Consider the following 12,498-nt stretch of genomic DNA (forward strand, 5'->3'; position numbering starts at 1 on the left):
TTGCTCTGAGGACGTTGACAGAAGGAAAAATAGCTGCCTGGAGAAGAGGGTGGCTTGTTACCCTTTGAAATTAAATATTGGTGAGCATCTGTAAGGGACTGCGTGGGTCAGTGTCACCGAGCAGGGCTCAGTTAAGGAGAAGACATGCAGGGTACGTATGGCACTTGATGGACTCATTGCCCCATGCACCATAAGCCTCTCGATGTGGCTGCTGAGGCTGACCAAAGAGCCTCACAGTGCAGGAGGTACAGAAGGGATAGTCCCCCATCAGCTGTGTGACAAAGGCAGAAAGGCAGTTTTGGAGTGAACTTTGGGAACAGGAAGGCGACTTTCTCACAGGCAAGCTCCTGAAGGGTTCAGGCCTAATTCAAATAATCCCCTGGGAGGGGAGAAGGAGGTGTGTACAGCTCCGACGTCTTTCCCTGATCCATCCATTTTTGTGCTCCCTGAGGACAGATTACTTGGCATCTGTTCATCCGGCTCCCCTGAGAACCTGGAAACAGCTGCACCATAAATGCAGGAGGCTCCCAAGGGTGGAAAGGCACCTTGAGGGCAGGGCAGCCCTTTCCTGGTGCCCAAAGTAGCCCAGCTTTAGGGCCAGCCCCCTCGGTTACCAGCACATCCGTGACAGCAGCAGAGTTTGTGCATGCTCGTCCTTCGATGCGATGGGACGGGGCACACGCTGAGTTGGGAATGGCCAGCAGATGGGGAGCCCTCAGTGCTATGTGAAGGTTTTCCTCCCAGGCACTCATCCAAAAGATGTGAAAGAAGTTCAAGAAGCAACTGTGCGCCCATCTCTTGTTCAGTCCACACCAGGGACTCAGCTCCAGGAGGGCTCCCAGCAAATTTCGGCTGGCATCACCGTGTCCAAAGGAAACCCTCCTGCCAACGCTGCTGATGCCATTCTGTCACCAGGGTGAAATTTGGGGGGGTGAAGCTCTGAACTCAAGATCAGAGCATTTTCCTGCTATCTGCACCACAAAGACAATGTGTCATGTGCTTATGAGATTACAATTTGGGTTTGTTATCATCCCCTTATATCAAAAGGAAGTTATGCACACAAAGGAAACACCAAACCATCGCGTCAGGAGGGCTATAAATCACTTACTGCTGTATATTGAGGACATCAGAGAGCCCCGTAGCTATGAAAGGGTTTTGAAAAGCCCCCTTTTCCTCACGATCACTTGATTTCAATAACCCTTGCTTTTATTTTGGGAGAGGGTGAAGGAAAGCACAGGGTTTAGTGAGTACAGCAACAAATGAAACTAGGCTTGTCCCACATGTGGGACTCACGGTTGACTGAGTTGGTGGATGCCATCCTGGCCATCAGGACGTGGCTGTTGTCCTCTGGTGTCCAGAAAGGGCTGAGCTCCTGCTCCACCTCTTCCTCCAGCTGAAAGCACCAAGCTGCTCCTCAATTCGGTTGTCTCATTTATTTAACCTGTGAGTGCTGGGTTATTTCTGAGATCTCTGCTCTCCTTCCACATTCTTCCCTTCCAGTCCTTCTCCCCTGGCCTCCAGCATCCCAGAGCTGTACTGAGAGGTGCATCCATGCGGTAGCAAAGAGATGGCATAAGCTTTGTCAAGATAAAGTAAAACACATCATTTAAATAAATTAAAAAAAAAAAAAAAAAAAGGCCCAGAAAATGGTGGTTTTCTTGCTTTTTGGGTGAAGAAGTCTGTTTGGCAGCAAGGGTCCCTTTCTGCTCTCTTGTTCAGGTCTTACTGTCCTTCCAAAGAACATCCTGGGAAGACTGCAAGGAGCTCTCTAACTCCTGTTCCCCTGGCAGCTACCCGAAATCCTTGCAACAATTCTCTAAACCGCATGCGGAAATCCCACTCCTGCTGAAAAAAGCTTTGTATTTCCTAACTCTGCGACCTACCAAAATGTGTCAGCTCTGAAAGCTTTCAAGCTGACTGCAGACATTGCAGATCATTTCTGCAGCTCTTCTGTTCTGAGCTGTTATAATGGGGGGGGGGAAACACGGATGTTATCATTGCTTTTAAAGTATGATTGCTGCTCAAAAGAATTATTGGGGCGGGGGGTAATTGTCTGGAGGATGGGGTGAATCAGGACTGACAACTTCCACTCCTCACTCATTCAAAGTCACAGAGTGAGTCAGAGGAAAAGCCACTGAAACCAGCACAGTCAACAAGGTACCGATATTCATATTGAGGTTCCTACTTCAGCTGCGTGGAAGGCTTCAGCTCTGAGGTTTCAGAGGCAAGAGCATGGGAAGGCAACAGGCTACGTTGCAAGCCTGCAGTAAACGCCATTCTGAACTCTGTCCTGCCAAATTCCAGCGCTTCTCACCTAAAATTAGCGTCAGCTAGGAGCGTAACAGCCCGCGGGGAAGTCTGTTTTCAGTCCAGGCAGAAGCAGTGTCCATACACCAGGTTGTCTGCAGCAGATGAAGTCTCACTCTGCACAGTGAACTTTCCATTCAAATACGAAGCACAAAATATTCATAGCATGCAAATCATTAGCACACAGAAGGTGCTGTCTTGAAGCTCTGCCACCAATGCCTAATTAATTGCAGGTACCGTAACGATCCCATCTCGGGGAAAGGCTGTTCACTGTGTAAGCAGAATCTCTGTATGCAAACAGGGCAATGCACGAGCAGAAATCGCACCTCGGAGAGCCCTTTCATTCAGAAAAATCAGTGCTTTTGGAAGCACTGCTCTCAAGAACCAGTACAGCAACCTGAATATTCGAAAAATAAAATCCAATATTTGTCTGTACAAACAGCATATACGTAATAACAAGAGGGCTGTACAGCGAGAGAAATTGTTCCAGGAATAAACAGCTTAGCAGCACCCAAATTAGCATGACAGTGAAAGCAGAGATCAAATGTGAGATCTTGTAAATCCACAGGAAATGACTCAAGAAACTAGATCGAGTAAAACTTCAGCTTCTGTACCTCAGACGCACGGGCTTCTCCCCATGGTGACAAACGTCCACGCACACAACGCAGAACACATTAACACAGGCTCAGCTCAGAAAGCCGAGCTCTCCAGCACTAACGGGACTGCCCGGCCCCCAGCCCTCCTCAGGGGTATATGTGCTATGATGGCCTTTTAATTACATGATTGCACCCTGGCTGGTTTTTTTTTTTTTTTTCACTTAACTCTCCCCTTAGCCTGGTTCTGCAGGAGCTAAGAGCTGAACGCCGTGCTCCCCATCGACCCTCCGGCTCAACACAGAGATGTTTGGCATGAGAGATATTAGGGAAGTTGGAAGCCTATGTAGTCTCAGCATCGTTTAGGGGGGAAAAAAAAAAAAAAAAAAAAAAAAAAAAAAAAAAAAAAAAGGATGGGTGTGCCAAACCATTACATCTGGTCTTCTACGTTCCTGCCATTTCCTTGCCCCCAGCCGCTCCCTCTTGCCCGGACACTTCCTCCCACTGCCAGCGCAGCTCTGCCAAGATGTTTGTCATATCGTTCTGCTCGCAGGATCCTTGAATATCTCTCCAAAATAATAATAGAGGTCTTGGGGGGTGTTATTAGCCAGGACCATTTAGTGGATCCAGCAGCGTAACTCCCCAAAGGGGGCACGCGTTTGCATAGCCCGGGGGGGTCCAACTGTGTTTGGGTGGCAAGGGGATGGTGGCTTTGGCACCCAAATGAGTGTGCCACGGGCTGTCGAGGGAAAGGAGAGCGGGCTTGCCCCTCACACATCCTACAACGTTAGGGGCTGAACCTCTAGCGATGAAAACATTGGTGTTGTTTTAACGTTACACCACCACGAAGATGTGGGGTCTGGTACCACGTTAAGGGATGTGCTGGTGCTCCTCGGGGGTGATCACCCATACAGAAGGCCCCAAAGCTTTCTTCGTCTCTTGCTTACTGGCAGCCCACAGACTTTTTTTCCCGCTGAGTTTCCACTTCTATTCCTGAAAAGAGAATCGCCACCGCTCGGAAACCGAAACCCACCAGAGCAGAAACGCCATTTCCACCCCAAAAAATCCAAAGGCCCCTTCCAGGCCAGGACGTGAAGGATCCGTGAGCGTCTTCCCCCAAGGACCTGCAGCCCTGGATGTGGTGGGACACCCGAGCCCACGGTGGCGGGGACAGAAGCGGGGCGCCAATCCCCCTATGCGTGTGTGTGGGGTGTGTGGGGACGGCAGGCGAGGCCGGGCGGGTTTCTCCTCCTCAACCGAGTGCAGGGCTGCAAAACCCTGGCGGGGGGCTCACCCTCCGGCCACCTCGGCACACCCAGGGGCTGGAACCCCCTGCTGGAGACCCCCCCCCGGGGCCCCCTGCCGCCTGCTCCCCCCTGGCCCTGCACCCCCCAGCCGGAGGGCCGGGCCGGGGCGGGCGGAGCGGCGGCAGGGGAGGCGCCAGCAGCAGCAGCAGCAGCAGCAGCAGCAGAGGCAGCAGCAGCAGCAGCAGCAGCGTCTCCTCCTTCCTCCCACCGCCTCCTTCCCTCCCTCCCTCTCTCCCTCCCTCCCCTCTCTCCCTGCCCGCCCGGCTCCGGCGCTGCCCTGCCCGCTCCCGGCGGCCGCGGCCGCTCCGGCAGCGCCGCCGCTGCTTCCTGCCGGGGCTCCCCCCCCCCCACCTCTTCCATATAACCCCATAGAGCCCCACAGAGCCCCACAGCGCCCCATATCTCCTCCCGCTCAGCCTCCCCGGCCGCTCCCCCGCCATGGCGTGAGCGCGGCCATGGGGCCGGCCCGGCGCCGCCGCCTGCCCCCGGGCGCTGCGCCGCTCCCCCGGGCCCGCACCCCGCGCCGCCGCCGCCGCCGCCGCGGCGCCTTGGCCGCCTCTCCTCCTCCTCCTCCTCTTCCTCCTCCTCCTCCTCCTCCTCCTCCTCCTCCCGCAGCGCGGCCGTAGCCCCGCACCCCTCCCGGCTCGCCGCCTCCCCTCCCGCGCCGTCGGGCCGCGGCCTCCCCCGCCATGTGAAGCGCAGGAAGATGCGGAGGCGCTGCCCGGCCGCCCGCGGCGAGGGATGAGCCGAGACGGGGAGAAGATGACCGAGGACGCCTACCCAGACGAGTGAGCGGGGACGGGGGACGGGGGGGGGGCGGCCGCGGGGCTTTTCTGCCCATTTTCCTTTTTTTTTTTTCCTTTTTTTTTTCCTCTTAATTTTGCTTTATTTCGTCTTGATTTGTCCCTTATTTTCCCTTATTTCTTCTCTTATTTTCGTCATTTATTTTTCCCCTGATTTTCCTTTATTTTTTCCTTTATTTTTCCCTTATTTTCCCTTTTTTCCCTTATTTTCCCCTTATTTTCTCTCATTTTCCCCTTATTTTCCCTTTATTTTCCCCTTATTTCCCTTATTTTCCCTTATTTTCCCCTGATTTCCCCTGATTTCCCCTTATTTTTTCTTATTTCCCCTTATTTTCCTTTATTTTCCCCTTATTTTTTCCCTTATTTCCCTTTATTTCCCCTTACCTTTCCCTCATCTTCCCTGATCTTTCTCCTTCCTTTCCCTCTTTTCTAATTATTCTTTAATATTTATTGGGGGGGCCCCTTTGTTGACCCGGTGCTGGGACCCGGTTCCTTTCCCCTACCCCCCCCCCCCCATTTCGTTCCCCCCCCCCCCCGTGCTCGGACACACACGGGCACGCGCTCGTGCGCGCGCACATCCGCCATTTCGCGCTCCCCCCCGCGGGCCGCCCTCATTTGCATACCGCCCTCTTCATTCATAAAAAATAATAACAGCACCCCCCCCACCCCCCCCCCAAAAAAAAAAATCAAATTAAATTAATTAAATAAATAAATAAACCGGAGGCCACCCCCAAAAAAGAAGGGGGGGGAGGAGCCCCGGAGGGAGGGGGTTAAAGGGGAGTGTGTGGGGGGGTGTAAATGGGGACCCCCCCCCCCCTTAATGCTAAACCCTGGGGGTGGGTGCAGGGGGGGGCTCTTTGGGGCTGCTTTTTTTTTTTTTTTTTTGGCTTTTTTTTTCTTTTTTTTTTTTGGGTGGTGGAGGGGGGAGAAGAGGGGGGGGGCCACGGAGCCCCGCCCCCGTCCGCCGTTTTGTGAATAGGAGGCGGCCGTCACATGACGGCGCATTCATAAATCCGGTCACCGGCGGCCGCTGCCTGCACCCAGCACCCCCAAAATCCTCCCCAACCCATCCTACACCCACCCCCAATCAGGATTTGGGGACCCCCCTCCATACGTGAGCACTCCCAGCCCTCCCCGCTATTAACCCCCCCCTCCTTCTGTGCCTCCGAAAAATGACTGACACCCCTTAAAAAAAAAAAAATAATAATAATAAAACCTAACAAAAATTTGCTGCCGAATTGCAGGGCCGGCTCCTCGCAGCTCTTCCTCCTCGCCAGAACATCGTTCCTGGCTATCTCTTTTTCGGGGTTTGACAGTCAGAGAAATGAGTCACCGCACGCAGGACTGGTGCGGTGCCAAGCGCCATAGGATGTGCCGCGCGCGGCGAGAGGGCTCCTCGCAGGGCTCGTAAAGCACCGCGAAAAAAAAAAATAATAATTGTGCAACCCCGGCTCCGTCTTAGGGTAAAGATTTAATTGCCGGCGTGCGCCGGGCTTGTGCCTTAACACCCACCGCCGAGCTCGTTTCGGTGTGATTTGCTGTAGAGGTGTCGGTGGCGAGGGAAATGGCTCCTGACTGCAACGCGTGTGCTGAGAGGAATTGTGTTTTTGGCACTTGTTAACGAAGAGGCTATAAATACATGTTTATATGTAGCTTCTGAAATTGTGGTTATTTTGAAGTCGGCACGGTTCTTCCAGGAAAAAAAAAAAAAAAAAAAGTTGGGTTTCTCTCGCAGATTGCCATGACCTAGCTGGCTGGAAAAACGCGGTGGACTCGCTTCCGATAAAACCCCTCCGGTCCTCGGTTTGCTTCTCGGTTTCATTTCTCAAATCGGACAGCAGAGAGAGGTGGGCCCGTGTACGTGAGCTGTAGAGCACGAAAGCAGCCCCGGTTCCCTGTGGTGGACCAGAGCTGGTGCTCGCTGCGCGTGGGCATCGATGCACGATGCTGCTGAGCCTCCATCTCGGGGGAGGACACTGCCCCAGCCGCGTTTTTGCACGGGCCTTGGCGCAGAGGTGAGTGTCAGTGTGGAGCAGCGAGTGCTCAGCTTTCTTTATATTTAATTGTAGGCTGCAGCTCCTATTAGAATAAATCCTCCTCGCACGTGCCGCCTCGTTAAGTTTCGTGTCCTTCCTATGTGTGCCGGGAGGGAGGATCTCGCGTGGTGTGTTTCTCCTGCTTGCTTTGCTGCAGAAGCAGAGCAGGAGATGGGGAGCGATGGGCTGCTGCTGCCGAGCCCCCTTCCTGATACCAATTTCCTTGGCAAACAGAGTCAGTCCACGTCCCAAGCAGCTTTTAGGATTGCTGCCGCCAGCACCGTGGAAGCGCCGGGCCCGTCCCGGCACAACCCGGGCCGTGATGTTGCGGGACAGGGTTCGGTGTTTTAGGTACGCCACGCTCTCCTTCCTAAGCCCTTCCCCTCCGGCCTCGCATTGATTGATAGCGCTGCTGAAGCGAGTGACTCATATGTTGTTTTTCGTTTCGGCGGTGGGTGAAGTGATTTTTTTTTTTTTATTTCTCCAATATATATGGCGTTAAAAGAAATAAGGACGGGCTCTCCTGATAAGTTTTCTCTAGCTGTCAGAACAATGGTAGTATAGCGTGCTATTTGCCCTAGATATCTGGCTTTAATTTGCATAGCTATTCTCATTTCACTGAGTGCACTGTGAGCAAATGTTAACAGCCAGATTGCAAAAAAAGGACCACTGTCAGGATGCACTTTAAAATAAGTAAATTATGTTTTTTTTTCCCCCTTTTGTTGGCTTTTTTTTTTTTTTTGTCTTGAGAACATCGCTTATAATATGTTGAGTTTTGAAACGTTTCGCAAAACCGAGGAGGAGAAACAGGGCTTAGGATGCCGGAGACTCATGGGTTCCTTAATGACTGCACCATTTCCGATCGATACTTAGAGGTCGATTTGTCATTGCGAGGAGGGCGCCTCTTTCTGCTTCCCGGGCTTCATTTCTGCTTCCCTCCCTGCTCCTCTCCCTTTTCGGGGCCGGGAGAGGGGATGATGAACGGGCAGCGTTAAAGCCGCAGGGCCGGGAGGTGGTGGGAGAGCCCGGGGCGGGCAGCCAGTGTCCCCTAGGCAGGTCACCGCTGTATTTCTGGTTACAAGTAGGAGTATTCAGCCGAATCGGAAGGCATAAAATGATTCAGTTACGCCCGAAGGCGGCCGGGCGCATCATTACGATGCAGGGTTCCAAGAAAGTCACAGGAAGTAATTAAATGGAAAAGGTCAGAGAACGAGGAAGTGGCGGTCCCGAACGCCGCCTTGCCTTTCGGGATGGAGCCGGGGAGCCCCGCGCCAGCCCAGCCGGCTCCCCCAGCCCCGATCTGGCCGTCCCCGCTGGGTTTCTTTGCCTGCCCCAGCCCCGGTGCCGCGGGCTGGAAGCGCGCCCGCGCAGCTCCTGCCATACCCCGCGGGGCTTCTCGCCCTGCCGGGTTAACCTGGGGCGTTGCGGGTGTGTTAGGAGGCAAAATGCAGCGTTGGGTCGTGGCGGTGCTTCGGGGCGATGCATTTTCCCCCTTCCAGGCTCATTTTGGTCTGAATTGTCCTTGCACTGGTCCCCCAATCCCACCTCCCAATGCCGAGCAGCATCCCCGTCACTTGCTCCAAACACTGAACCCATCACTGTAGCAGTTTGCCCTTTACACTGAAAAATCTTTTTTTTTTTTTTTTTTTTCTTCTCCTTTTCCATTTCCAACCCACTTTTGCCCAGTCCTGGTGATTTTTTCTGTGGCTGTCAGAAGCCATTCATTCAGCTAACATTTTTTTCTTGCGAGCTTGAGCCAGGGAGGAAGGCATGGGACATACTATGTGTCATGACATTATTGCTCACAAATAGGACAGGAAATGAAGGGTTGCCAAAATATAACTGTTTATTTCTTGGCCCGAAAACATGGCTGTTTAAAATACTACATGTAAGTAGCTGCTTTGTTCAGTTACTTGGAGAACTTGCTGTTTATAAGGGAATAATAGCTCTGTCGGATGGAAAAAGGAAAAAGAAAAAAAAAAAAAAGAGGAGCTACGCTTTCTGCTTCTGTCTTGGAAACAACTTGAAAAGCAGCTATAGATAGAGGGATTTCTGCAAGGGTGTTTGCTCGGTCAACATGGAGAGAGACCTGTGGGAAGAGGATTGCGTACAAGCAAGAGGGAAAGAGCTGGACTTGAATTCCTCTGTGGACTCAGCACTTTAGCCCAAACCTTAAGAAAACCCTAGACCTGTTTTCGACGAAGAGAAGCCGAAGGAACTCGCCTTTGGGCCAGCGAGTGGGTTTTTCAGCACGGAGCACCGGGGGCTGGCGATGGACGGTGCCTGCCCGTGGCATGGATGCAGCCGGGAGCTGCTTCGACCTGTTTTTGCAGCGCGCTCTAATCTTGATCTGGCGCACCCTCTAGCGTGGGTTAAAAGGTAGGCTTTATCTGCCCATTTAATTAAATCCCCAGGCTGCAAACAAAAGTGTACGTCGTGCAGGGGAGGCTCTTTCTTAACGTGGACTCGCTTCGCTGGTAGCAGGATTGAAACCACAAAATTGTTTCCTTCAGGCCACCAAACCGCAGGGAGATGATGGTAATTGTCCTTCTTCTTCTGGACCGGGCTGGAAAACAGGAGCTCGGGAATGAGAGGCAACGTGACTGCTGGGTTCAGCCCCCCGTCACTTTAGTGCACGTTCTGGCATGCTTGAGAGGTTGGAAAATTCAATTTCCTTCCCTCCAGCAGAATAAGAATAAATGATCCTCTGGAGATATTAAACCTGGGAGGGACGCGCTCGGCGAACTCCGAGTATCGTTACGGTTCCGTAAAGGGTGTGAGCAGCCTTTACAAATGCCATTACATTTGGATTTAGCCCATGGATGGTTCTGCAGAAGTCAAAGTCTTGTGGCTTGTTGGCTTGCTCCCTTCACCAAATCCATGGAAAAATATGCGTTATTTTCTTTTCCCACCCTTTCTTAACAGCGTCAGGTAATTCTTGCAAGAGTCGCTCAGGACTGGGAGGGGACAGAGATGAGTAAAACTGAAAAGTACAGCTCCGGATGCTCTGTTTGCTAAGTTTGATTTCTGGAGGACTTAAGCTTCTGAAGCAGCGTGGAAATTAAAAATAAAATAAAAGCGGTTTGGATGGTTTGTGGCGTGAGGGTACAACCACCTTGTTTCTGCCCATGTGCAGTTGCAGGAGGATTTCTGATGGGTCAGATGTCGAAGGAAGGACCACGAAGTGGTGCTGGTGGGGGGGTGCTGGTGAGCCCCACGTCCTGTGTGGTGGTCGGGATGGTGTCACGGGGGGGGATGAGCCTCAGCAGTCCCTGTTTCTGCAGAAGGCAGGTGAGAAGCTGCTGCCCTGCACAGCCCTGCACCAGGAAGGGAGGTCTTCTCCCAGCTGGCCAGCGAGCAGAGCGGTGGCACCATCTCCAGCGCCTTGTGGCACTGTCCCTTTCTCCCACGCTGGCCGCAGGGACACTCTGCTGGTGGTTTCTAATTCTCCTTGTTTGCTTTCCTTCTGTGTCCTGCCAAGTTTTTGTGAGTTTTCTTTTCCTTGCTTACCTTTCCCCAGCCCACATCCACCCCCCCCGTTTCCTGGTCATCTTCCTTTTCCATCGTTTCTTTTTCTGGTGCTCGGTCAGCTGTGACACGCTGGCTCCCCGGGGCTGTGCCTGCCAGCTCCTCTCCGTGTCCTCTGCCCCAAAGCTTTCTCTCCGTTTGCCTCTCGATGCCCCCCTTCGCGCCTCGCCCTCTGCTTTGGTTTTGTATCAGCTTTTTGGCACGGAGGTTGCGGTTTGGGTTGGGTTGGCATGTGTGGGTCTGCGTGCGCAGTTCCTACAGCTCTGCTTCCTTGTGCAGCTGTGCCGTGGCGTCGCGCTCGTTTTTGGGGTTTTTTAGGGCATCAGCCCCACTGTTGGTGTCGGTGCTGTGAGTGTCCCATCAGCGCTCCCTGCCTCTCCTTTCCTAAAGCCAAACACCGGCTGCCTCGTGCAGCAGAAGTAGGTGCTTCACCTTAAAAGCAAGCTGTGTTTTATCAAAAACAGCATTACAAAGTGCGCTTTCAGGGCCTGAAGGATGCGTGTGCCAGCAGCCAGCAGGTTCTACCTGTTGCAGGAGGTCTGAGGGAGATTTAGCCCAAATTATTATTTTTGTCTCCGGTCTCCTTGTTCTTCGGCTCTTTGAATAACTTTCTTCTTTGACTTTCTTTGCTTGCAACTCACACTTCAAGGACTGTTTGCGTTTTATTTTTTTTCCCCCCTTTGTTCTCGACTCCTACGTGTGCTGTAATCAGAGCAGAGATCTTGAGTCTGTCAGCTGAGCCCGATAGCTGATGGCTATTCCATCGAGGAAGGAAATTTCTTCTTACTGGCGAGCACGGGGAGGAGGGGTTACACGGCTCCGTAGCCAAACTCTTTGATTTCCCCATCATCTGCGATGTTTCCAGAAGCGGGCTGTGGGGCTGCTCACCTTCGCAAAGCCTGGCGAAGAGCAAAGCAATGATCACCATGGTGTTGGAGCCTGGTCCCTGCTGGATGGCACTTGGCAGGTGAGGAGCCACAGAACCAGGGGGGATGCAAGCTGCAAATAGCATCCTGAGCCACAGACCTGAGCGATCCAACAGATCGGTTCGTGCGTGGGTATTAACCGGCCTGCCACGTGTCATGATAAGACTTGGTACCTCTGTGTGTACATCTCTCTAGGAACAAAGCTGTGCCTCTTGCTGAGAGCAGCTGCCTTTTCCGTTTTTTAACAAGGAAGGTGAGTAGGTCACTCTCATCCCTCTGCTGCTGACCTGCGGGAGGCTTGCATCAGTACTGAGATGTGTTGTAAAACCTGGTGTCTTTTGATCTGCCTCATGGGGAAGGAAGGGACATGGTGCAAGCGCTTCTCTGCTTACAGGGACCTGTGTAGCCGTGTGAGGACACGAGGGTGGTGTGCACATGCACACGCATCCTGAGGAAACCTGAAATGCTTAGATCTGAATTGTGGTTTACGTTTGTCCTGCGTGGCTACGCGCATGACTTCTTTTTTCACTAGTTAAAAATGGGGCTGAAGGCTGGGCAGCTTCCCCCCCTTCCACACATCAAAATATTTAGCATTGCTTACCTGTTTGGCAAGTAGTTAGGAGCAAGATTAGTTCCTTTTGCAATTGCTGAAATGCAGCGGAGGTGTCTTGGCAGCAGTCGGGGTTTCAGGATGCTGCAAGAAATGACAGAGCTGCTTCCCTGCGCGCTGGAACCCGGTGCTGCACCACAGCAAGCCCATCACCTGCGGAAAGACTTCATTTCTGGAATGATGCAGGGACAATGAGCACATCTCCACAACTCTTTTCATTATTAGAGAGCTAGCTGGTGGTTTGTTGGTTATTTTTTTTCCTTCATTTTCCACAAATCAAAGGGATTCAGTCAGGAGTTACTGCCAGACCTGAGCAGAGCTGAGGAGTAAACTCGGCCCCTGCTGCAGGGCTTCTGTGTCCAGCGTTGCAGGTTATTTACAAACAGTC

At 52.6% G+C, this 12,498-nt stretch overlaps 1 protein-coding gene across 2 annotated transcripts in view; it reads left to right on the forward strand.

Annotated features, from left to right (window-relative positions):
- The first annotated feature begins 4,477 nt into the window (after positions 1-4,477).
- The window catches only part of SPRED2 (sprouty related EVH1 domain containing 2), a 60,026-nt gene continuing 52,005 nt past the window's right edge, over positions 4,478-12,498 (forward strand). The window contains exon 1 of one of the 2 annotated variants that reach the window (XM_084512257.1): positions 4,478-4,995. In XM_084512257.1, the coding sequence (XP_084368383.1) occupies positions 4,949-4,995 (47 nt within the window). In that variant the 5' untranslated portion in view covers positions 4,478-4,948. Of the gene's footprint in view, positions 4,996-11,485; positions 11,542-12,498 lie in introns of those variants that run through there. The other variant, XM_084512256.1, reaches the window with a different exon arrangement.

This window comes from Aythya ferina (assembly GCF_964211825.1).
Source record: "Aythya ferina genome assembly, chromosome: 3".
In the NCBI taxonomy this organism is placed as follows: Eukaryota; Metazoa; Chordata; class Aves; order Anseriformes; family Anatidae; genus Aythya; species Aythya ferina.